Source organism: Zingiber officinale, chromosome 3A (genome assembly GCF_018446385.1).
Source record: "Zingiber officinale cultivar Zhangliang chromosome 3A, Zo_v1.1, whole genome shotgun sequence".
Taxonomy (NCBI): domain Eukaryota; kingdom Viridiplantae; phylum Streptophyta; class Magnoliopsida; order Zingiberales; family Zingiberaceae; genus Zingiber; species Zingiber officinale.
The window spans coordinates 113,425,753-113,452,084 of NC_055990.1; the positions used below are offsets into that span (position 1 = coordinate 113,425,753).

General features: G+C 35.8%; 1 protein-coding gene across 2 annotated transcripts; it reads left to right on the forward strand.

The window, feature by feature from the left end:
- The first annotated feature begins 26 nt into the window (after window positions 1–26).
- Window positions 27–25,066, forward strand: LOC122052302 (probable serine protease EDA2). 2 transcript variants are annotated; one of them, XR_006131957.1, is made up of 15 exons: window positions 32–377; window positions 553–678; window positions 3,298–3,453; window positions 5,049–5,228; window positions 5,899–6,015; window positions 7,157–7,210; window positions 7,282–7,353; window positions 17,019–17,127; window positions 17,267–17,363; window positions 18,981–19,075; window positions 21,172–21,246; window positions 21,645–21,728; window positions 21,873–21,971; window positions 23,511–23,575; window positions 24,673–25,066. XR_006131957.1 is itself a non-coding variant. In XM_042613768.1 (14 exons), the coding sequence occupies exons 1-14, from the start codon at window positions 207–209 to the stop codon at window positions 24,732–24,734; spliced, it is 1,497 nt and encodes a 498-aa protein (XP_042469702.1). In that variant the 5' UTR covers window positions 27–206; the 3' UTR covers window positions 24,735–25,066. The 2 variants fall into 2 exon arrangements, 1 of the variants encoding a protein (XP_042469702.1); XM_042613768.1 differs by lacking the exon at window positions 23,511–23,575 and having other exon boundaries at window positions 27–377.
- Window positions 25,067–26,332: the final 1,266 nt, after the last annotated feature.

The window sequence follows — 26,332 nt, forward strand, 5'->3', positions numbered from 1 at the left end:
TTCGGTAAAGCTTAAACCGGCCCGGTCGGATTGCCATCTCCATTCTCCACCGTTCTCTCGCTCCGCCTTCCCACGCCACTTCTTGCGGCCGCTGCTCGCTCGCTCGCTCGCGTCCGCCTGAGCACCTCCGGCCGCCTCCTTCAGCGGTCGTCGCCATTGGATCGGTAGCTGAACAGCTCGCGTCGATCCACCTCTTCCCTATTAGCATGGCGAAGCTCTCCGGCCTCCTCCTCCTCCTCCTGCTCCCCCTGTGCTTGGATTCCCTATTAGCAGTTGAATCTCGTGATCTCCTCTCGCGCCAGCTTCATGATAGCAACGCCTACCTCACAAAAGAGGAACACTGGTTCGATCAGACGCTGGATCACTTCTCCCCCACGGTTTGAGGCTCACTTCTTTCTGTTTCATCGAATCCATATTATAATTGCATTTTTTTTTCTAACCATGACGTCTGTGCCTTAATTTGTGTTCTATATGGTTTCTCGCTTTGTTCTCTCCACCTTCCAGCGCCTTTTGCCCTCTGATTTTTACAAAGTTTCTTTGGTGCCCGTGCAGGATCATCGTAAATTTGGGCAGCGATTTTATGAATATGTTGATTTTTTCGAAGTTGCGAAAGGGCCAATCTTTCTTAAAATTTGCGGTGAATCTGCTTGCAACGGGATCGTTAATGATTATTTATCTGTGAGTATGATGCTTCTTGCTATTTCCGATTCCTGATTATCCTCTTTTTTTTCGTTTTCTCCTTTCTTTTTCAACGAAATGGATCTCCAGCTCACCAGACCATGTGTATACAAATGTTAGTGGGAGAGTATCAAAGGGTTTCAGCGATGGAAGCACATCTGTTGGAATTAGTGGTCGATTCATTGTTATGCCATCTACACATTTTTTCTTGTACTATGCTGCCCATGTTAATTCAGGTTTTTGGCTTCAGGATTTTGATTTTGATGTCGTCCTCATTGCCTTAAAGACTCATTGTAGAGAGCTAGGACTGCAAATGAATGCATGTTTGAGATCAAGCTTGGTGTTCACTTTGATAAAACTCATTTATGCTCTTTCAATAATAAAATAATAGAGAAGACAAATATGCTTGAATAGTGGTGAACTCAGTTTGTTAACATTCATGTGGCAAAAGGCGAAATCGCTCGCCCCCAATGCCCCCGCCGCACCCGACCCCAGGCCATCACGAGGGAGGTAAATCACGGCAGCCGAGAGGGCAAGTGGTGGTGGGGTGAGTTGCACAGGGTCGGGGATTTACTCCCCGATAGCCCTGTGGTTCAATCCCGTGACCTCATGTGGCAAGCATGCCACCACTTACCATCTTGGATGACCCGTGGGGTCTAGTTTGTTAACATTCATGAACAAGGTTCATGAACAATTTATGAATAAACTTATGTATAACTTATACAAAATTTAATTATAATTTTTTTTCATAATTTTTTTAATTCAAACTCTTAAAAGTATAGTAATTTATAAAACTTTACAATCTTAAATTATTCATAATATGTTAAAAATAAGGAAATAATATATGTTCCATGTAGTAGATAATGTTGTTAGTTGAGCGCTATAAGAAGTCGAGCTCGGCTTGAGCTTGATAAGATTTTTGATAAACAAACTTGAACAAACTCAATACGTAAATAAATAAATTTGAACGCAGTTAGGTTTGGCTTGGATCGTTTACACCCCTATAGAGAGTCTCTTCCATTGAGCAAGGAAGGTTTTTGGTTTGCATACATGAAAGCTGTCCACTCATGTTGCAATGCCAGAGTTATATAGGAGATGGATTTCAGCTGTCATACAAGGTGATGGTAGTGCATATAAGATACATTGGCATTCCTTATTAATTGAGGAAGGAGATCTAATATGCAGTTATAGGCATTTTGGTGTTAACGTTTGGAGTGTTTGAAGAAGTTGAATGAATGTGGCGGTCTAATATCCAGATTTAGATTTTGATGGCACTTGCCCAACATGGTTATGTTTTAGTAGAATATGGGGAGACAGGGAAATGTTTCAAAGAAACATGAATGATTGGTTCGGTGTTGTTTACTTGTTTGTCAAACATTTTCTGTGGAAACAACCTGTTGGTATGTCAGTTGTGGTCTATGCTGCTGATTTTCCACAGCTTGAGTCACCCACCAGCATGTTGCATATGTAAGTTTTTCTCTTGTTGTTTTAAACTTCAAATCAGTCTCATTTTAGACCTACATGTGTTAAAGTATTTTCTAGTGGCAATGTCCTTAGTGCCCACCATTTTCTTTTTTTCTTGAGAAATCATGAAAATGGATTTATAACTATGATGAACAAATTATAATAGATGTATAAAATGTAAACTTATTGACACATGACTAGCACAGGACTATTGCACGGTCATGTCAGAGGAACAATAGAGTTTGACAGAGTTGCAATCTGGTTCGATGAAATCTGAGGTACTCTTGCCTTAATTCATTCAAGACATGCAGAGTTCAGCCGAATTGATTGTTAACCCAAAGGGTTCAGTTGAAGTGCTACTGAACTCTTGTAGTTCTGAGGTTAAACTTCATGAGCTTGAAGTTGTGTTCGTAAGCCAAAAGTTCAGTCAGGGACCATCTTGGGTCCTATTATAGTTATAAGCTATCAGATGGACACACTCTCTCTAAGGTGGTGGCACATAGCATAAGGGCTGAGCGCAAACAGTTCTTGTAGCCCATTAACGTTCATCCAAAGACATGTGGCAAAATTCGACTAGCTTTGTTGGCATCTCTTGGTCAGCCTGGTTTCCTTTTCATTATTACCTGTCCATTGATCGCTCATAATATATGTGTAGTTTTAACCACACCAGTAACTCTAGGATCACAGCTTAGGAGTTAGGATTCATGCTGGATTTTTGATGTTTTAGTTGAACAACATATATTTATGCATTAACTTATCTATTTTCATTCTAGCACTGGGGGAAAAAATTAGATATTCTAAAAACTTCATCTTTGATTTTCTAAATAGTAATTAAGCTTCTGAAATAATATTGTCATGCTATTTCTTACACTATTGTGAGAAATACATATATATATGAGACCTTTTGATGCTATTTATTCCAAATAGATATTTTCTTCATCTTACCATAGTTTGGGCTAAGATGCAGAACCCATTTCTCCATGCTTCGTGAGTAGATTACTGGAACTGAAATCCTATTATTTTAGCATGTATGCATTATTTCTTACTTTATTCTGGCCATCATAAAGAATTGCCACCTGTTAGCTATGTGGATTATATGTGCATTAGATCTCGGTTTTCCTCGTTCCCTGGAATATTAACTTTTGCTACTCTTAGGTGATTGCAAAGAAGTTTGGTGCTGCTATAGTTTCGCTGGAGCATAGATACTATGGAAAGAGTTCCCCTTTCAAGGAACTAACAACAGCTAATCTTAGATTTTTGTCCTCTAAACAGGCTTTATTTGACTTGGCAGTTTTTCGCCAATATTACCAGGTAGGTAATACATTGTATTGTGCACTTGTCTACTCTTTTATTTCATTGTTAAAATTATGGTTCTTCAAATTCCTTTGAGGAATTATTCATATTATTTCATCTTTAACTAGTGTGCTTTCAAATCAGATTTGTTTATTAATTGGAAAACATTTTTGTTATCAGTTATACAGTCTCCTTTTTTTAAAACGACAAATTTAAAAAATTTAAGAAGTTTTAACTTATTTCCACTATTTAGTCCTACTTTAATTGGGGCCCTTTATTGTGATAACATAGTGAAATTTCTGTTCTTTGACCATAAAAAAAGGAAAGAAACCTCTGCTGATGGCATCTGCATGCTCTACTGAAACTTGTTGGTTGAAACCTTTTGTCCAGAGCTGTTTGGATGTATGGGCATTACAATGCATTATGTACACTAGTTTTTGCATTGACAAATTTCAGAGCTTCATGGATCGACTGTTTAACGGCACTATATCTTCATTTGGTTCATTTTTCAAAGTGTGGTGTTCGGGGGGATACGCCATGCTTTGTCAGAGTGGAGAAAACTCGTTTACTCGTTTTTCTGTTTTCTCTGTTATTCTGATGACAATTCTTTTTTACTAAAGGGTTGATGGATCCAAGACTTCATCTTGGATTCTTTCTTTCAATTCCGTGCTTCTAAAAGCTTTCATGCTTCAGAAAATTTGAATTTCCTTTCTCAAAATAGTCCAATAGCATTTCATATCACTTATTAACTATGCTTAACTAATCTTTCATGAGCTTGGATTACCCTGTTTTATCTTGTAATAACCTTTTTTGATTCATTATAGTTGTGGGATGAATTATACCTGCAGGTTGATAGTATAAATACTCTCCTTCAACTCTTATCGATCACGTGACAACAAATTACTTTGCCAAGTCTCCAAGACGATAGTAATATCTATATTTAGTTGACTATTATTAGGATTAATGAGGAAATTGTTGTTTTTCTTACCCTATGTAGTTCCTTTGACCTTTACCTATATTCAGCATTGTAGCTTTAAACTTTGTAGACTAGAATATGTGGTATTTACTATTGGGTCCCTAACAAATATCTAGGATTGTTGTAATATTCATGGTCATTTAAATTTTCTATACGTACCTAGTCTAGTATTTACCATATTTTAAGTATGCAGAATGCTAATCTGGATTGCTTCAGTATTTATGGTCATTTAAATTTTCTATAGGTTCCTACCATTGAGTCTAGCATTTACCATATTTGCACTACCAAATGCTAATGAATGTACTTCTTCAATGTTCAGACAACTTGACTCATTTTCAAGGACTGGAGGTCCTATGACTGATGTCTAATTAGAACCAATTATACCATGATGTGAGAAATTCTTTGCAACAGTGATGGAACTAACTAATTGCAAAGCCATTGCCAAATTCTATCATATTTACTACACATACTGTTACCTTCTCCAAACTTTTTTTGTTACAAGAACTTGCTAGGACGATGACTTTGTTTTTCCACATTCTATTGAGCAGTAGTCCCTCTGCAGTTTTTTTTTTTTTTTGCATTAGAAGTTACCTGGAGCCTCAGTTTATTTTTTTTTCTTTTTCTTTTTATTCTGCAGGAATATTTGAATGTAAACTATAATCTATCTAGAGAAAGTCCTTGGTTTGTTTTTGGAGTTTCCTATTCTGGAGCACTCAGTGCTTGGTTCCGCTTGAAATTTCCTCATCTAACTTGTGGAAGTCTTGCAAGCTCTGCAGTTGTCCTTGCAGTTTACAACTTCACAGAGTTTGACCAGCAGGTGCATGAACTATGCCTCTCTTTTTCTGTCCATTTTCATGTTCAAAATTTGCAAAATCTTGTTTGTTCATCAGAAAATTACTGGCTGATTTTGGTGGATTTCAATCACCTTCCAGTTTGCTCGCTTAGGCTGATTCTGAATGTTCTGTTTATCATTTTACCTGTGTCTCAGTGAGATTTTTGACATTAGCAATAAAGAAAAAAGCTATTAGAAATGGATGGCGAAATTATTCTTGCAGTAAGTTGTGTAGATTAAGAACCTAGGGTCCCATGAGTCTTGTTGTATTATGGCAGGAAGTTGGTTTTTGCAGGTGAAAGTGGAGGGCGATTGGAAACTTTTTAGATTAAGAAGTGAAGGAAGAGTAGGAAGAGAGGCCACTAACTACATTTGAATTTGATAGTTTTTAGTTAATTGCTCAATTCAGTTTTAGGACAATTTAGCTACTTAAGTCACGCTAGGAGTTGAACCTTGGCTGTCACTTTGTACCTTAAGAACTATTATTGTATTTTAACACGAAAAGTAATTTATGAGTGAAGCAGAATTCTTTATATATTTTGTTTGGAGTCACATTTACCACTTGATAATGGAATACTTTGTAAAATAAGTATCTAGGAATTCAGGCTTACTAGTTTCCTATGGCTAACCAAACATTTACTTTGACTCTTCACAGGTTGGTGAGTCAGCTGGTGCAGAATGTAAATCTGCTCTTCAACAAGTAACTTATCTTGTAGATGAAGAACTTAAAACTGATAGCAAATCAGTGAAAAATTTATTTGCAGCAGCTGAGGTAAATTCTCATTGCTAACTATGATTTAACTTCAAAGAACTTTGGTATGTCTTGTGTGAGATAATATCTGTTGTCATGGTTGATATCTCTGCTGAAGTTTGTTTTTAGTTTTTAGAGTGCTTATATAATTTTAAGTTTTGAAACACTGAAGAGCAGTTTATTGCATTTCTATGATGAGGAAAGAGGTTGTTTTCTGATGTATAATGGGAAAAGTTTGATTTTATATCTGTAATTTGAAAGCCCTGTTGTTATCTTCTAGCTCAGTTTCCTATCAAAACGGCATGTGGCACCCTCTTCTCTACTAGGCATCCTGATTAATTGTGGCAATATTACAAATTACTCCCGATTTTTTTTGTATTTTACATTTATATCCTTTGGCAGCCTTATATCCTTTGGCAGCCTTCTCTGGGATTGATTCTGGCAATATTATAAAGTGCCCCTTGAAGTTTCATAATTCACATTTTAGCTGCGAGTCACCTCATCTTGGATTAATTTTGACAACATTACAAATTTGATCTTTAAAATTTTCATCATTCGCATTATTACCCTTTACAAAAATACAATTTGCCCTTTTACAGTAAATATGGGACCCAAGTTACAATTTATCTCTGAGTTTTTTCTTCTCTTATTTCTTGAGACACTTGTGATCTGTCACTCTGCTGTCATTTCAATTTCTGTACCAATCACACACTGTTTTGTGTTGTGGTCACCGATCATCTCAGTTCCTCTCTAACAGGAACCACTTGGAGCTTGTCAGTTGTTATCCTGACTTTGATGTCCATATTTGTGCTTGTCACATCGCCTTGCAACTTAGCTTTATTCTTGCTTACGAGCATTGCCACATGCCTTCTATGCACCACCTCGAGACTCTACTTGACTACTGGCAGTCTGGACTGCTGCTAGTTCTACGTTCCATTGGGACCAAGTCTCTATCTCAAGATCGAATTTTGTTCTATCCTTTTTAGTAGAGCTTGTTTAGAACTAGCCTCAAAATAGGGTTCTTGTTTTGGCTAAATCTAGTTTGTATTCATGTAATTATCCTCTCAGTACTTTCACTATATTTTGGGTTTATAGTTTAAGTTCTATGCTAACGTGTCCGATGTACTGTTTTAGTTATTTGTTATGTTGTCTATTTGTGCAGCTTAAGAATGATGTTGATTTCTTGTACTTATTGGCTGATGCTGCAGCAATAGCGGTAAGCAGATTACATAATAGGACTGAAATATGGTGCTTTTGACACTCACCAAATGTTTTTGACTTGTTTAGTTTCAGTATGGGAATCCAGATGTACTATGCTCTCCTATTGTCGATGCCATGAAGAATGGGAAGAATTTACTGGTAAGCTTTTCTCTAGCTCTTTGCTTTCATATGATATTTGCAATTTTTTATTTTATAAATGTTTTCTGAGCACCTTACCCATGGTTTAAAATTTCGACCCGTGCCAAGGTTTCGGTGTCAGGCCAGAACAATACAGTTTCGGTATCGTATCGTGCTGTGCCGATATAGTTTCGGTATTTTTTATTTATTTATAATAATGATAAGATAAATATATTTATTGTGTATATAAAAATAAGTTGTATATTGATTTATTATAAGTTCTCAATTATTGAATAATTTAATATTGTTAGAAAAAATAATTAAAAATAATGTTATTTAAATAGAATTGATATATCAATAATTCATATTAAAATGGAAGTATCTATGATAATAATAATAATAATAATAATAATAATAATAATAATACAAGATATTATTTTATATTAATAATAATTATATAAATTAACTATTTATTCATTTAATTAATTATTAATTAAATAATATATATTTTAAATAGTAAAAAATATCAAGTAAAAAATAAAAAAAAATCAGAATATAAATATAATTTATTAGAATTTTTTATTTTTTTAAGAATTTTTTTACATTTTTTAAAAAATTTAAATGAAATTTAAAATAATAAAAATATATTAGAATATAAATAAGAATTATTATATATTTTTTAAAATTTTTAAATGAAATTTAAAATATTTTTTTTTTAGTATATTAATTAATAAAATTTATTTAATTTATTTTAATTTTAAATATATTTTTTATATATTTTATTAGGATAATTTAATTAGATTTATAAAAGTCTCTTCGAAATATTACACATCCTCTACCCATCCTCCTTAGGAATTGTTTAAATTAATAAAATAAAATAAATAATTATTAAAAACAGAAAAAAAAAAAACGCGTACACGATATCGCGCCCGCCCGCGATCGATCATCGTGATCTCGCGGGGGGCGTCCGGCGACGCTGGAAGCCTCCGGCAGCGCCGGAAGGGTCGCCGAAAGCGTCCGGCGACCCTGCCGGACGATTTCGGCGCCACAAAAGGCGTCGTGCACGACGGCTTCGCTGCCGAATGTGCCGCGGGACGCCGCCAGAGGCGTCCCGCGTCTCCTCCAGCGCCGAAGGAGGCACCCGCGTCTCCTCCGGCGCCGCCGAGACGGGGACGCCTTCCGTGCCGGTTTCGGCCGCCCGGCGGAACGGTAAAAACCGTCCGTGCCGGACGGCACGGAACGACACTTCAAACCTTGACCTTACCTACCCCTGGCTAGCCTATAGGCTGGGAGGGTTCCTTCTTCCCTTTGTTAACAAGTGGGAATAGTTGCTCTCACTTGACAGACCTAAGACATGGCAAGGAATTGGTCCTTGTTGCCAGTTTAGGTAGTAGAGAATTCCTTTTCTTGTTGCCAGGCTTATGAGGCAGTCAACATAGCCCAAGTAAGGTGCAACTTCGGTTGAAGCCTATGCTTTCAGTTCACTTTCTATTTGTTGGTTCTCTAGTTGATTGCCTAGCCTGTGCCACACCTTAAAAAGCTTTGGAATGACAATTTCACTTCTCATGGATATGGGACCTGCCTCAAACTTGTCTTTGAATTTTAGCATAAGACTATAGTGGATAATAGAATGGGTAGCTATTTGCTAATCTAGGGCTTTACTTTTGTGCTTTGGTTCTAAATTAGCTAAGTATCCAATCAGAATTGAATTCTTGCTTCTCCTCGCTTAAACGAGAATTCACTCTTCCAAGTTTTTATTCCTAAAAGGCTAGAGATTAAACCCTTCGTCCAAGGAACATAGTTGTGCACATTGTAGACATCAAACTTTCAAACATTGACAAGGTAGCTGGTGACTTCCTAGTCTGACTTCTCTCCCTCACCCGTTTATTCTTCCTAAAGTTAAAAGACACCATCCTACATTCCTCTATTGGTGATGAATCTTTTGGCAAATTCCATTGCCTTAGTGAAGGGAAAGACTAACTACTAATGACACACTACTACTTCCATTTGATCTATCATTTTAACCATGATTTAAAATTTTGAGCCGCGTCGAAGTTTCGGTTTATGAATATAGTTTTGATACTGTATTGTGGTGTTTCGATATGGTTTTGATACTTTTTTAAATATAAATATCTTAATTAAAAAATATTTTTATTAATATTTAATTATTATAGATGTTTGCTTTTAAGTTACATTTAAGACATTGGATGTTGAGTTCGAGTTTTGATATTATCTTGTGAAATATTTAACGGTTATTGAGTAAAAGTCAAACCATGGTTTAAAGTGCCGTGTCGAGACGGTTGAAAAGGTAATCGGCATAGACACGATCCCGACACTAGACCCATGACAGCTGCGACATGTTGCGTGACCTCATGGCCGCAGCGGAGGGGTAGGTCGCACTAGAGGAGTCACGCGATCCCTGCGGCCATGGCTGAGGGGTTGTGCAACCCCACGATAGTGTCGAAGTCACGCGAGCTCGCAAGTGGTGTCGGATTTTGGATTTTTTATAATTAAACTTAAGTTAATTATTTTAATTAACTTCTAGCTATGGTGGAGATAATCTAAAGAGACTTTATTAAACCCTAATAAAATCATCTAATTAATTTTATATTTCATTTATTTTAATTTAAAAATTATAATAAAATTTTTATTTATTTATTTATCTATTTTCATATCTTTTCCTTATTTTAAAGATTATTTTTTATATTGTTTATTTTGTTTGTTTTTTTAAATATTTATGTTAAATATTTTATTTTTTAATTAATATATTTTATATTTAAAAAATATCGAAACTATATTGGCACGACACGATACGACCGAAACTATATCTGTCACGCCCCAGGTAGTCTCTGCCAGAAAAAATTTCCGCAATATCTCTCCTGTACGGGTGACAATATGAAACTTTACTACAAACCCTCAGGGCCACACATACCTCGACCAACACGGCCGGAACATATACAATGAAATAAACAAACACTCACGTAGTTTATATAATCTCAGCCTTTGGCTGACACAACCACGCAGTTTATTTGAAAACAACCTACTCCACTACTACGACGGAAAACGCAAAACACAACAGAGAAACCTTTGCAGCGGAAAAATAAGTAGTAGATCAAAACTCGATAAAGATCCTCGAGTACAATCCTACATCACAAGTGTATATAAATACATAACAAGGAACCAAAAGTCCAAAGAGTAGAAAACCGTCGCGAAGCAAAGTGGTGGGGGACTAGCGACTAGAACCTCCTGACAGCATCAACCTGAAATGGTAATGTCAACGGGGTGAGTCAAATCCTCAGCGGATACCAAGCTGACATGCATAGTAAACTATAACTAATAGTAATAGCCATGGAGTACAGTCTCCTAGACAAAAGCTGGAAATGCAAAACAGAAAAGGGTTGAAGAGAACTGTACTCACTAGGACCTCCTATCAAGATAGGTCGTCAGACCGAAAATAACATGTCCCTGTATGCATGTCAACCATATGCATCTATCCAATATGCAGTAATAAAGTGCAGCAATCACAAGCAATAAATGCAATCATGCATATGATGCAAATAACATGGTCACCCCTGACGCCAGTCAGTCATCTCACATACGATGGTGAGACTGAGTGGGTAGGGCTATGACAATTGTGCATTCTGCTGTCATTGCTCTTGATGAGTGTCCGAGTGGAGGATGCTATCGGAGTACACCTATCCTCCTACCCCAAATCATAAATGGGGGAGCTCAATGCTCTCATCTCCCTGAGACAATCCAGAGGAGGGATTCCTGCCGGCTACCACACTGTGTCACCACTACCCATGAGCAAACCAGCGGAGCCAAACAGAGCAAAACTGCCACACACCTTGACTGATATACCACTAACCCATGAGTGACTGTGTGTGCAGATCCATGTAACTGGCGATGTGTTCAATAATAATGGAGTTGCCAATCGCTCAGCATGCAATCATGCAAGATGGTGCATGACACTAAGCATGAAATAATTAGATCTAGGTACATATGTCAGATCTGGTAAATGACTAGCCCGGTGTATCGTAAGGCATGGTATGCCACTACCTCTATGAACATTAATAGTTATGGCAATAAACAAGATGGTATAAAACATAAATGCAGAACAGATAAAAATATGCAACATGTATCATGTAGTGACATACCAAAGCAAAAATAAACATAATTATTACTAAAGGCTATAACCTACTACGCATATCAACATGACGTATCAAAAGAGATAACTCAAGGTACCTGCCTAAATCAATAGTTCGTATCGGAACAAATCCCACGTCAAGTTGTCCGTCTCAACCAAAAACTTGTATCAAAATGCCCAGTTTAGCTAACTCTATCATGCATCAATTAGCTAAACTAAATCCTAATCCAATTAAGAAATTCCAAATTGGATCCACCTAATTCATCCAACGTAGACATGAAACCCACGCTATGTAAATATGATATCCAAGGCCAACTTACCTTAATTTACCAGAGATCTTGCTGCTGGAAAATCTGTGGTTGGAGCTATGGATTGTCCACGCACAGTGCCGATCGAAGCAAGGTAAAAGGGTGCTGCCCTCCACATCAAATGTTCCCTAACTCAACACATTACATTTAAATTCCAATTTCCTCATGATAATCATAACCAGTTAATGATTCCATTCAAAACCATCACAAACTGCAAACTCTAGCTTACCTTAATATGGTTGCTCCCTGTTATCCCACAGCCGAAGACCTTGCTGCCTAAAAGGGTGAGCAACGCTAGGAAGATCTATTGTCATCTGAACCAAATACCCAAAATCAGTACCAGACCTAAACTGAAATTAGGTCTCGATTATTACCTAGATCTGTCGGAAACAAGAGAAGGCGCACAGATGAGAATAGGGCTTGTAGGTGGCTCGGCAGAACCTGGTGATCAGCAAACAGTGAGTAGGGCACGGCTCGGAGACGACGCGAGAGTTGGACTCCGATGATTCGAAGAGGAAATCCGCGATTCGAGCGATGATCCGAGTCTAGAGCTCAGCCTCAGCGATCCCTTGCTCTGAGCCATAGGCAGCGCGAGTGGATCGGGCGGATGTGGCAGTGGGACAACGTCGCTGCGAAGAGCAGATGGCAGCGCCGCTTGTCAACAGGCAACAGTGGATCGAGTGGTAGCCGCGGAACTAGGTCGGCTCTAGGGCAGAGGGAAGGGATCAGGAGGAGGGTTTTCGGCGCGAGAGGGAGAAGGTGAAGAGAAGAGGCTGGCCGATCGTGGACCTCAGCGTCGAGGTCGGCGACACCTGGGCAGAGACGGAAGAGGAGAGGTTTGGCTTTGGTTGGGGAAGTAGAGGAATCGGCGATGGCTGTGGATCGTGAGGAGATAAAAGGAATTGGGGGGAGGTAGGCGATCGGGTTGGGGGAGGAGAAACGGCGTCGTCGGAGAGGAGAAAAGGGTTTGGGCTTGGGAGAGAAAAGAAAGAAAAAGAAAATAAAAATTCAACTTTTTCTCGTTTAAATCGGGTAGCCTAAACAGGCTTTCCTGTGGTTCAATATTTATCCCCGTAACCTACACCATACGACCTCCGAAAAATTTTTAGAAAATTTCTAAAAATTCCGTTAAGGTTATTTCTCTATTTAACCTTATTATTTAATTTTTGTTGCTGTATTTTACAATATCGTTTCGGTTCAAGACCGAAACCTCGGCATGGGTCGAAATTTTAAACCTTGAGTCAAACTATGGTTAATTAAAGCTGACCTAATAGAAATGGGCAGATCAAGTAGCTTTAAATTGAACTTAATTTGGATTTATTTTGATCAATTAAAATATATATATATATATATATATATATATATATATATATATATATATATATATATATTCCCTAATAATCTCTCCCTTCCATCTTAGAGGTTTATTTTTTACCTCATGGACACATGGAGGGAAAAAAAAAATAACCATCCTTTCTTGTGCATGGATGGAGGAAAAAATTTAACCATAATTATAGAGGTAAATCATTAAAGAGGAAAAAATGTTTTTTCTCTCTCTGTTTACCCTCGTGGATGGATGGATGAGAGAAAAAAATTAACAATGGAGGAAAAATTAATGGATCAAGAAGGAAAAATATTAAGAGAGAAAAGAATAAGAGTAGGAATTTGAATTAATTGTCTAAAAATAAAAAAAATAGAAATGAAAAATAATAAATAAATAAACAATAGGACCGTGCCAAGAGGACTATGTTCATGTCGGTCCATGAGTGGAAAGACGCTCGTGCTCATCGGCATGGTATGATATTGCATACCATGGTTTTAACCGATGAGATACTTTAACTTTCTAAAATATCCCACCCTCTATGAATAGATGAAAACGGTAAGTGTTAACATTTCCTTAAGAGTGAATGACATTATGTCATTCATTTGTTGTGCCATGAACTTTATCTTTTGTTTGCCAATAATCAATCTCCAATGAAGGGGTATTACCAATTTTTTAAGCATTCCCTTCTGGGCCATATAATTTTGATGAGTTTTGATGATGAATACTTGTCAATTATTATGGTTCCACCAGTTGTTTGCCTAACCATCTTATGTGGTTGAACATTGTGTCAAAGCACGGGGTAAAGTCCTCTACGCTTAGAACTAAGAAGTTAAAACCAAAGTTCAAAATCCCAGTTTCTGCAAAAGTTTTGATTTTTGCTAGAATGATACTTATTTTGATTTTATGTCGATGTTCTCATGTACGATGTCAGTGGCGAGTTGAAGATTAAAGGAGGAAATAGATGGAGAAAAAGAAGATAAAAATAATTACATATACATAAGTTCAGAATTTAGATTTTATTTGAAATGACATGGATATAAGCTTCAAAACATAATAATATTATTTCAATTCATCTTGATTTGTTTTGTAGCATGCCAAGGGGGTGTCAAATGTTGACATCATACAATACCTTGGTTTAAAATTTTGAACCATATCAGAGTTTTGATTTTTGACTGAAACGATACAATTTCGGTACGTGCCATGTTGATATGGTTTTAGTATTTTTTTTTTAAATATAAAATGTTGGTGTAGTGGAGGCCGGCAAGAGGGGGTGAATTGCCTGAAAAATAAAAACTATACCCTCCTCGTCTTTCAACTCAAACAGATAGTAACAATAATAAAAAATAAATAGCAGAAATAGAAGAGAGACAGACTTTTAACTTGGTTACAACCCAGGGGTTGTTAATCCAAGGCGGTTGGAAATCGCACTAGCAGAGTCTCCTTCACTGTAGGCGGAGAAGCCTTTTTTTCACACTTAGAGCGCTCACTAGTTGCTAGGAATGAATATAGAGTTGGTTACAGAGTTGATATCTAATTCCTAGCTCTAGGGGCCTTTATATAGCGCCTGGAAAGTCTATCCCGAGAGTCCAAGGCGCCTCCACTGAGGTTCAAGGCGCCTCCAACTCGGTGAGTGGATAGAATTCTATCTGGTGCTCGAACGGTCATTTTGACCAGCTTGGAGGCGCCTCCAACAGTGTTGAAGGCGCCTCCAACAGTGTTGAAGGCGCCTCCATTGTTGAAGGCGCCTTCAACACTTGTTGAAGGCGCCTCCAAGATGGAGGACTGCGCAGGCGCCTCCAGCACTTCCTTTAAGGCGCCTACAGCTAGCTCTTTAGCTCCTTTTGACTTTGTTTCAGCTTCCTAAGCTCCGATAAACTTGGGTGATTGCGGCCAACCGAAATAGGGCTCACCCGAACCCAATTTTCAGCCTTCTCCTCGAGCGGCCTTCCTCCTCGGCTTAACGTCCCTCGAACGCCGTGTACGTTCTTCTCGTCCACCGGTGTACTCTTCCACAGCTCTCTTGTCCTTCGGACGCACCGAGCCCGTCGACTCCCTTCCCGTGCCGTCTTTCTCGCTAGCTGCGTCTTCCGCTCGATTTCCTGCGCTCCTAAGCTACTGCACACTCAGACACAGGGATCAAACACAAAGCAGGACCTAACCAACTTGGTTGATCACATCAAAACAACCACGGGGTTCAACATAAAATATATTAATTAAAAATATTTTTGTAAATAAATTTTTTAACCTAAATATTAAAAATTTAAAAAAGGAGAAAAAAACTATGGGAACGCGACACCCTCTCGACCCATGAAGGTCGTTGCGGGATCGAGCGGGTACTGGTGCTAGGTAATAGGATAATTGATGATTGATACGGTGACACAGGAGAATTGTCTGTTGAATAGTATAATTTATTGGACAAAAATATGTTTTAGTCGTGCTGCGCGACACTTTACATGATTTCAAACAATGGTTAACACATACTAAACCAAGTTCACATGTGAAAGCATATAATGCATTCTCTCAATCCTTGACAAAATAGCTTGATCTAAGCTTTTAGTAGTAGTGGATGATTCCACCTTAATGAGCCAAGGATGAGGATCTTTAGAGGTAGCAAATGATTTTGCATCAACTTAAAGTGGGAGACAATTTGCCAATAAGAAGCAAAAACATTGATGAAAGTTCAATTGGGGGTTGACATTATGTTGTCATTCATTTGAATTGTAGCAACAGTACAAGCATAAATAGATCTTCCTAGTTCCTACCTTGATTTTGGGTAAGGATAGGTCAACCTATTACTGCCATCGAGCATAGAATCCGATTGAGGATAACATGTATAATCAAATTATTCTTTTATCCAATATAATTTCAAATTAATCCTTTCTATGATACTCATTTTATAATTAAATATCTGGTCTTTTTTTATTATGTCCTTCGAATTTGTTAATCACCACAATAGTTTCCAGAAACAACAATATCAAATTTGCGGTAAAGTTGTTGCCATGTGACCAAAAGGTCACGGGTTTGAATCCAGGAAACAGCTTCTTACAAAAAGCAGGGTATGACTGCGGACAATGGATCCTTCCCCAAGATCCCGCATGGCGGGAGTTTCGTGCACCGGGCTGCCCTTTTTTTACTATTATATGTTCTAATGAACACAAAAAATAAAGTAAGCACAACTCACCCATTAGCTGTGACCCACCTCCATGGTAGCTTGCCCACCCATTTTCATGCGTCCACCATTTGTTTGATTCCCCAGTAAGTTTGATTGGCAAATGGATTAGTGGCTCCTACAAGGATTGCACTAGAGCCTTGTTTTCATTCGTCTGATTTCCTTGGTTCGTATCCTCATAGATTTATAATGAGATGGGCCAAACTATATAATGACTGGCCAAGTTTGACAACTGTATAAAACTCTTGCTTCACACCCATCCATTTTAACCATTTTGGTAATTCTTTTTTATTTCTGAAATTATATTTCATATATTTAGAGCTAGATCCTTTTAAATCCTTATGAATTTTTTTTACCCATCATTCAAGTTATCCATTAACACACATTGATGGGTACAATTTATTTTCAAGGTTTGTTTTGAATATGACTAGTGAATTTATTCAATATTAATATAAAAGGATAGAGACTTAACGTTGATTTGTGAAATATTCTCCTAGTCTAAGAATTTTGACGAAATTCCTCTATTTTGTACTTACTAGGCTGAACATGTCTTTGTGGTTGTAAGAAAGTCTAAGAAGTTTGCTTGGAAAGCAACATTAAGAATCCTGCAATTATTAGTGAATTTCTAAGGAAAGATTTACTTTATAAGAAGCACAAACATATAAATATTTTATGGATTATCTGATCCTGAAGTATGTCGAATTTTTCAACTAGGCTAACATGATTTGCTGCTTTCAGGAAGCATATGCTGCATATGTGAAAGATTATTATATTGGAAAATTTGGTTCGTTGATTGAAACTTATGATCAGCAATATTTGAAGAATACAACTCCTGGTGAAAATAGTGGTATGCCCAACCCTTTTGCCCTTCTTGGTCTGCCTTGTTTAGGCAAAGGACAAAAGCTACTTTGAATTTGCATTTCATGACAATGTCCAAATCTCTTGCTTACTCATTCATCTATTAATGATAATGTTTTGTTTCATAGCTGACAGATTATGGTGGTTTCAAGTCTGTACTGAGGTTGCATATTTTCAAGTGGCGCCAAAAAATGATTCTGTTCGTTCACCAAATATAGATACAAGGTATTCTTCCATTGAATGATCTTAGAAGTGCTTGTAATCCCTATGTCACGACAAGGATTCTCAGTCCCATATATAAAATGGAGTTAAAATGCGCCCAGTTGAAAAATCTCACAAATTTGTCTATTGATCCAATTCAAGAGCACGTGAGGTAAAGTTATCTTGTTTTATCAAGGATATCCTCATTGTTCTCTATCCAAGAACACCATTCTGGAAAAGGTGGACACCTGTGAATTTTGGCATCACTAGCATCCAGTTGTAAATACAGCTGTTTAATGATTGTATTTCACCTCTGGAATTTGAATATAGTCCTAAGGTCTTAATTAACAGTGTAGTGTCTTTTGCCATATGCAATTAAGGGTTGGATCAACTTCACGTTGTGAAGTCAGGCCAATAGGAGAAGGGTAATAATCAGTTAAATGAGTTATTCACAATTTCATAAAGATAGGACTGCAATTCATGTAATTCCGGTTAACTTAGTGCTTCTAAGCTTATCCTCAGTGATTACTTGTCCTAGTGAAACATCTATTTATGTACTACTAGTCAAAGTTCACATCTGTAGCTTACATTTCCCTGCATAATTTGAAATGCTTTGAATTTTAAAGAGGAGAATATGAGGAAAATAGGAGTGAACAGTGAGAATCTTATGGAAGCTCAAAACAACTTCCAACATCCAAAAAGGACTAAAGGAGATGCTTTTACTATTGGAAATATGTCCAACACCAGATTCCTAGCTATTTGCTTGGTATTGTGCATGATACCATCCTGTATCATCCAATACACATGATACAAGGTTGTAAGAATTGGTATAGTCAGCATCAACATGGGTGGGTATGGTTTGGAATAATGAATATGGCAAAGACAGGATTTCAAGCTGAATGAATTTCACAAGAGGAAATTCAAGAGATTTACCATGGTAACTATCCATAGAAACTCTAGGTTTCACTAAAGCATCACCAAACCTAAGTAACCTTTGACTTTACAACTAAAATGGAATGTGCAGATGTGAAAATAAAATTAGAAGCATTAGATTGTATTCTTCTCCTTGTTTGAACTAGTATGGTGATCAAACTGTTGATTTATTATTCAACAATACTTCAGCTCCTTTTCAATTTAACAGACCAAATAGTTCTGTTTGTAAGACTATATCAGAGGATTAAAAGAGTTACAGTCTCATGGTAAATAACATGTGTTTGTCATACGGGATGAACCTTATTGGTGGGGCTGATTGACAATAGTTTGACACCAGAGGGGTTAGTGTGGCTAAAGAAGCGAAGAAACTAGAGTGAATATCATTCATATTCTACTTAATTCAAACTTATATCCAACATACTCTTAGTTTTTCTGGGGATGACAATGAGGACAAGCTCCATGCATCAGACAATCCAGTTGATTGCGGTGTTGGGATCATTTGATACAGGTCTGATATAGTAACAGCCTGAGCATGGACTGTTATAGGTTCTGGACAGAGTTTTCTGAGTTTATCTTTGCGATCATGAGACCCTCATACTTTTACGTAGTGCTTTTCATTTATTTTATTTTGTTGCCTTCAAAATGCACTAGTTTTCCGTTTTTGTTGTTATTGAACTATATTGATAGGCTCCTGTTGAGAAAATATAGGTACCATTTGGACCTTTGCAAAAATGTTTTTGGAGAAGGGGTCTACCCTGATGTGGAAATAACCAATATATATTATGGAGGCACAAGAATTGCTGGTATGGTTATATATTAATATTTTTCCAACAGTATGGTAATAATGGTTAGGAATATTGTGAGTGGTTGGTCTTGTTTCAAAATACAAACTATACTTTTGTTCTTAAGACAAAATGACCATGATCAATAGTTTTCAGTGTTTCAATAGTAGAGATGTGTCAAGTGGGTGCAAACCATTACGTGATTGTTGGTGAGAATTTCTTTGAATGGGGGACTGTAGTTAATGTTGCATTCAAGGTTTAAAATCTCGACCCATGTCGAGATTTCGGTCTCAGACCGGAACGATACGGTTTCAGTATCGTATCGCGCCATGCCTACAAGGTTTTGATATTTTTTAATTTAAACTGGAAATAATTTTCTAATAAGAATAATTCAACTATCTCAATTTAGAATGATCACAGGGGTACAAGATTATAAGTGTTTTATTTTGAATCATAAATTTAAGAGACCTTTATCGAAATTTCTTAAATCAAAGGCATCATATTTCCTAAGCAGATTAGTAGAGATATTCTAAGATAAAAATATATGTTTTATATGATCAGGAAATAAGAATTTTAAAAGTAAAAAAGCTAAACATCTTAATATTCATGGATCTAAGTTTTAAATTGATTCTATATTTTTTCTATAATAAGTATATAAATTAATTAAAAAATACTACATTAGGTATAATAATTGTATAAATTAACTATTTATTTATTTAAATTAAGTATTATTTTAAATAATAGATATTTAAAATGATTAAAAATTAAAATATTAATTAAATGGTAAAACTGAAAAAAATATAAAATAGTTAAAAAATATCAGAATATTAATCTCATTTATTAGATTTTTTTATTTTTAGAATTTTTAAATAAAATTTAAATTAGTAAAATTAATTTTCAGAATATTAATTAATAAAATTTATTTTTTAAAAATTTTAAATACATTTATATTTTATTGGGATAATTTAATTAGGCTTTATAAAAGCTTCTTCGAAATATCACATTTACCTTAGGAAATGTTTGAATTAATTAAATCAAAATATTTAATTTTTAAAACCTAAATTCGAGAAATTGTTGCACGCTCCTCCGTCGGCGCGGCCGGAGGAGTCCTACGACTTCTCTGGCGCAGCTGGAGGAGTCATGCGACTCCTCCAGCAGCGCCGGTCGCGATAGGTCCTTTGTCGCGCGACGAGCATGCCTGATTGTCGCACGACGACGAGCGCACGTGATTCCTCTATCGCGTGCACGTGATGACATCGCACGAAATTGTAGCTATATTGGCGCCGGTTTCGGTGGGTGTGCGGAATGGTAAGTTTCGCCCGGCATGGAACGAAATTTTCAACACTGGTTGCATTCATTATCTTGTTAATTTAATTTAAGTAATCATGTAGCTCCTTCAGAGTGTGCAGAGTCAAGGCTATTATATAGGTGATGCATTCATTATTTTATTAATTTACTATAAATAATTGTGCAACTCCTTTTAGAGAGGGAAGCTGTAACTCTGTACTAAATATGAGTAATTCATTCATTATTTAATTACTTTAAATACAGCTAATTTCGCATTTTAGTTTATTATGATTCTTATGATAGTTCATGTTCATGTTAAAGGACACAAATAAAGTAGATAAACGATTAAGAGTGTCAAAGGGCAAGTGATAATTCTCTTTTTCTAACAACTTCATAATTATATCATCTACCTTTATAAATTTAATCATACACAAGATAAATATAATGGAATAATAAATTCAGCAATAGATTGAAGCCTCGTCAATAGACTTTTATAATAACTTATCTAATTAAGACTCAGGTAAAGTAGATGAAGTTTAATTGAAAAAAATAAAGGAAAAAAATAATACATTCCAGATCCATTATCTGCTAGTTTATATGGATTTTTTTTATTACTCTTCAACCTGTGTTTAAGTGTTGCAATAAAAAATATCTTTTCCTTGATTAATATGAACTGCATCTACAATTCACCTTTTCCTTCGTAGATATGAACTTGCATAATTGCAATAAGATGGCTATGAAACATGTTGAGGCTGTAATTCAGCCATTAACAATCAGAAAAATTGCATTTATCAGTGCATGGGAAAACTGAGGTTTCTATTTGAAATTAGGTTCGAAGATAGTCTTCACGAACGGCTCACAGGATCCTTGGCGTCATGCATCTAAGCAAAAGTCATCAGAAGATTGTAAGACATTGCATTATATTTAACTCTTTTCGCTTTCTTCCAAGGAAAATGTTTATTACAGTGCTATTTTCTCTTACTAGTGTTTTTTGTTCTAAATTTGTTTCTGTCTTTAATTTCTTAAGATCAATCTTTTATAAAATTTCATTGAACACAAATAAATAATATAACTCTCTAGTATGTATAAAATATGAAGCAAAAGTTGAATGCTCATTTTAATTATTTTTCCTTATCTTGTACTCACTAGTGCAGAATCAGATTGTTTCTGGATCACTTCTTAGTTTACCTAATCGCATGGGCATTCCTAAAGACTAAAATTATCAGCAAGCTGAGCAATAGCTTCAAAAGTCCATTCTATTTAGCACGAGTGCTTGGTAATATTAGTTTCATCTTTGTTGCAGTGCCTTCCTACTTAATCAAATGCCATAACTGTGGGCATGGCAGTGATTTCAGAGGTTGCCCTCAGTCACCTTTGAATATTGAAGGTATAGTTGGTTTCTTGTAAATTACTTTCTGACTCGAGCCAATTATTAAATACCTTCAATTACACAAATAATGAATGACAAATTTACAGAACCACCCTATTAATTAAATATTTCCTTTAAGATAATCTTATGATGCTTCCATAGGCAATGCCGACAAGTGCACGTCACCTGAAGCAGTGCAGAAAGTGAGACAACAAATCATACAAAATATTGACTTGTGGCTATCTGAATGTCAAATTGCAGGTATGAGTTACTTGAAGTTGCGTGAATGTCATCTTATAAGATGGTTTGATATTATATTTTGTAGAATAGTTATATGGTTCTTTTGAATGTTAATTTGCACTATTAAAGTTGCTTTAATGGGGGTAGACTAATAGAAATAATGTGCTGTTTGTTCGGGTGGAACGGACATGGTGCTGCAGATGCAAGTAACAGGCAGGTGCAAGCCTAGCATTGTGGGCATGCAGAGGCCAACTAACCTAGGATACTGAGATATTTTATTTAGTGTGTCTACAACTGTTTCTTTATGGTGATAGCTGGAATTTCATTGCAGTCATGAATTTCTACGGTGTTATAGAGCTTAGGAGATGCCTTACAAAACATTGGAAGATTGCCTATAGAGAACTATTTTCTGTGGTAGCTTTTGGTATTCAAGTACTACTAGAGGTGAGGTTTCACTTTTTCTTCGGTATTCAGCTTGGAGTATAGGATAGATTCTAGGGATATTGGGCAAGGTTTGAACATCAATTCATTTGACTCCCATGTACTTCTCTCTCGTATAGAGTTTCTTAGTGAACATATACTTCCTGTTTCATTTGATTATTTTATGGAGACTCTAGGTGGGTTAAAGAGGATAGGAGATTCACAAATCAAGTGAGACTGCAGTAGTTATATAAAGCAGGGGTAGGAAGGTACAATTGCATGGGTAAGGATCGTAGTAGTAGAAATTTAGATTCAGACATAAATTTCCAAAGGATGTTTAATGCTATAGGAGCAAAGCATAGTCACATCTAGGGAGCTGCCATGCGAAGAAGATAATGACTCAGAGCAAAGTGCAGATAGTGAGGAAGAAGACATTGCTGTTGTTTTTTTAGAGCAAAAGAATGTCTCTTCTATAACCCTGTAGTTCTCGTGTGATATATGTTTGCTCTATAAGATTTTGTGTTTGGGGGATGATTAAGAGGTAGAGGCTTAGAGAGTCGGTATAGAGAAACTCCAAATACCACTATAGAGCCATTAGTAAAGTTCGGCGGGTGGCTCAGGGTAAATAGATCCATATGACAACTGGCTATAAAAGACGTGACACGTCTTAGGATGATACATAAGTTGTGCAACATGGGTAGAATGCTCAAGTCACATAGTGCATTTCAAGACACAAGAGAGATGAAAGAGAAGGTTTGTTAGTTATCTACGAGAAATCTCAAGGACCTCTTTGTATATAGACATATGTTAAACTATATCAAATTATTGTTGTCTTTATTTATGTGTTGTGTCTGTTCTACTAAGCAGACAAACACTCTACCAAGTGATCTTATGATGAAGTTATTTTGTATCTAAGAAACTCTGGATTTGATCTACATGTATGGTTTAAGAGAGTATATTGAATTATGTGGTACTAGAGTAGACATCTTTAATTCTTCTATGTATCTTTCTTCTTATTCCTCGCATCTACTTAACTTTAAGTAGTTGTAAAGTTTCAATTACTTTGGATTTTGTACATGCATGTTTCCTTATTTATTATTGATACCGAGCTAAATCTTGCTTGATCACTATATTTTGAAGGTTCAAAATGACCGAGAAAAATAAATTTATACAATTAGGATCAAATGTCACGGGGGTGCTATTTGGTAAGTAGTGGAAGAAATATTAGTAATTTTAATTCCTAATACTTATTTATTTGGCATATACCTTCAGATAAGATGTCCTAATTTTGATTACTTTTTAACTCAATCTTGCTCCCTCCCATTCTCTTACACTTTGAAGTTTGTTGTTGAATAAAGTGGCATAATCTTAAAGTATATGCTTTTAACTCAACCTTATTTATGAGCATAGTAAATTATCTAAGTCTATATTTAATTACATTCTCTTTGTTTTAAGAGTTGGATTATTTAAGCATAATCATTTAGTATATGTAGTTCATGAACTACAATTAAACTATTATTTAGTATATTCTCAAGGTACATATCTTCTAGACTTTGTCAATGAGATTGTCAACTAAGATATCAACCTCATGTTGTGCAAATGGTTTTAGAGCACCCATACTCCTATATGATGGCAGGGAAGACATAAAACTCCTTGAGAGAGTGCCTTTATCATTAGATTCATTAGTCGATGCATAAGAGGTTGTAGGCTTTTAATTGTCCATCGACACCTATCCATCGTATCTACCCCGCATAACCTCCTCACTTGTTTTGTTTCTTCCATGAAGATTTAGTACAACCAGCTTAATATGCAACTAGAAACTGTAAGCAACATAAGAAAAGCGAGCACAAATCTACAAAATAGACAAAAAGGGCGGCATGGATGATGGATATAGGCATAAAATAAGGCTCAATAAAAGCACATAATTTGCTATGGAAGTGCATTGCATGAAACCAACAATGTAACGATTCACTCCCTAGGAGCCCTGTGAGCATAAAGTCCATGAAGTGCTAACCGCTAATCAGTGTGGTCTTCTAGTAGAGTGGCGCCCCTAAAACTTCTAACCAGAAGTATAAATTAAACTTATGATAAACTTCTTGTGTTTTTCTAGTTGATTTGTGTTAGTTAATATGTTCACAATGATGGTAGAACGAGATTCATTCGTGCGGGATAAGGTTTTGAAAACAAATTGCTTCAGTTTTGATCTTCATAATTAATTAAGAGCAATAGGATCTTCATACATCACTTAGTCAACACACATTTACTAGATGCCCCATTCATGTAACTGATCTTGTTCTTTCAGGAGCTGATTCTGATGAGCTAGACTCGTTTCTCTCACCGACAACGATGGCCTCCAGTTACTGATCGCTTTAAGTGATATATAACTCCCTACATCTTGAACTAGAGATGACGAAGACTAAAGGTTTTGGAAGGGTTTAAGTGTTCGCCACAGACGTTTTGAGTTATTGCGTTCGACGATGCTTTGAGTTCTTGCATTCACATGGAATTAGCTGGCGACATTGGCAAGCTGTAATTTGATCGTCGGATGGCGGCACTTTGGCAGTCCTTATCTGTTTGTCGCAGTTGATGTTTTATTTATTTTCGTTGCATGTCTCCAATAAGAAATAAAAATTGATCTAAGACGGTTGCTGTTGTTGTTGTGATCATCATCTCTAATAAAAACAAATATATGCATATCTTTAGGAGCATCTGTAATGCCCGTTAATAGAGGGTGTTATAACATCCCTTGGTGTTAAATACCCATTGTGGAGGGGTGTTATAACACTCCTCACTTTGAATGCGTTCACTTGTTATAACACTCCTCACTTTGAATGCGTTCACTTGCAACACTGGGCTGGTCTACCTCATGTGTATGTTTTTTTTTAATTTTTAATTTTTTATTTATTAAAAAATTGGAATTTTAAAATCAATAAAAGAAATAAAATTTATATTTTAAAAAGTAAGGTTATTATTAAAAATAATAATAATAATAATTTAAATAATTTAAAATATATTTATTTAATATGATATAATTTTAAAAGAATTAAATAGATTATGAGATTTATAAATAATGAAGGTTAATAGGAGCATAATAAGAGCATCCATAATGTATCAGTATTATAACATTCATCATCTCATAAAAACATGTGGTCCACTATCAAATATTCATTATAATAACATGTCTTTTTCATCCACATTTCTTTTAATATTAACAATCATTATTTATGAGTTTCACCATCCATTCAATCATCTTTAAATTATATAATATTAAATAAATATATTTTAAAATATTTAAATTATTATTATTATTTTTATTTTTAATAATAATAGTACTTTTAAAAAATTTACTATTTTTAAAAAATAATATAAATTTTTTTACAGTTAAAAAAAAATAATTTTTTCTTTTAAAAAGAAAAGATGAGAGAGGGGCGTTAATACCTTTGAACGACTCTCCCTCTCTTTCTTGTGAGTGAATATTACAATGTCTATTCATAATGGAGAGGAGGTGTTAAATGAACATTATAATACCTATTTAATACTTCAACATGTGTACCTTAAGTATGTGGTAGTAGATCTTATATTTTTTGATGAAATGATGGGTGTTATAACGATAATATATTATGAATGCTCTAACAAATCTATTTAACTTACAATTTACTATTTTTTCAAAATGAATTGGAAAAAAAATAAAAAACTACATCTTTTTATTGAAATCATTTAAAAGATATGTTTTTTTATTAATCATCAAAATAAATCTCCACTCCTTTGTTTTTTAGTTACGAGTTATCTAAAAAAAAAAAAAAATCTGCTATCTTAGTGGTTCTCTTAGTACTAGAACTGTCAAACAAGTCAATCCATGGTGGGACGGATCGACCCATGGTCGGCCAACCATGGGGCAGGGGCGGGCCGACTCGTCAACTTGGCAAGTTGGGATTTCAACCCAATCCAATCCAAGGCAGGTT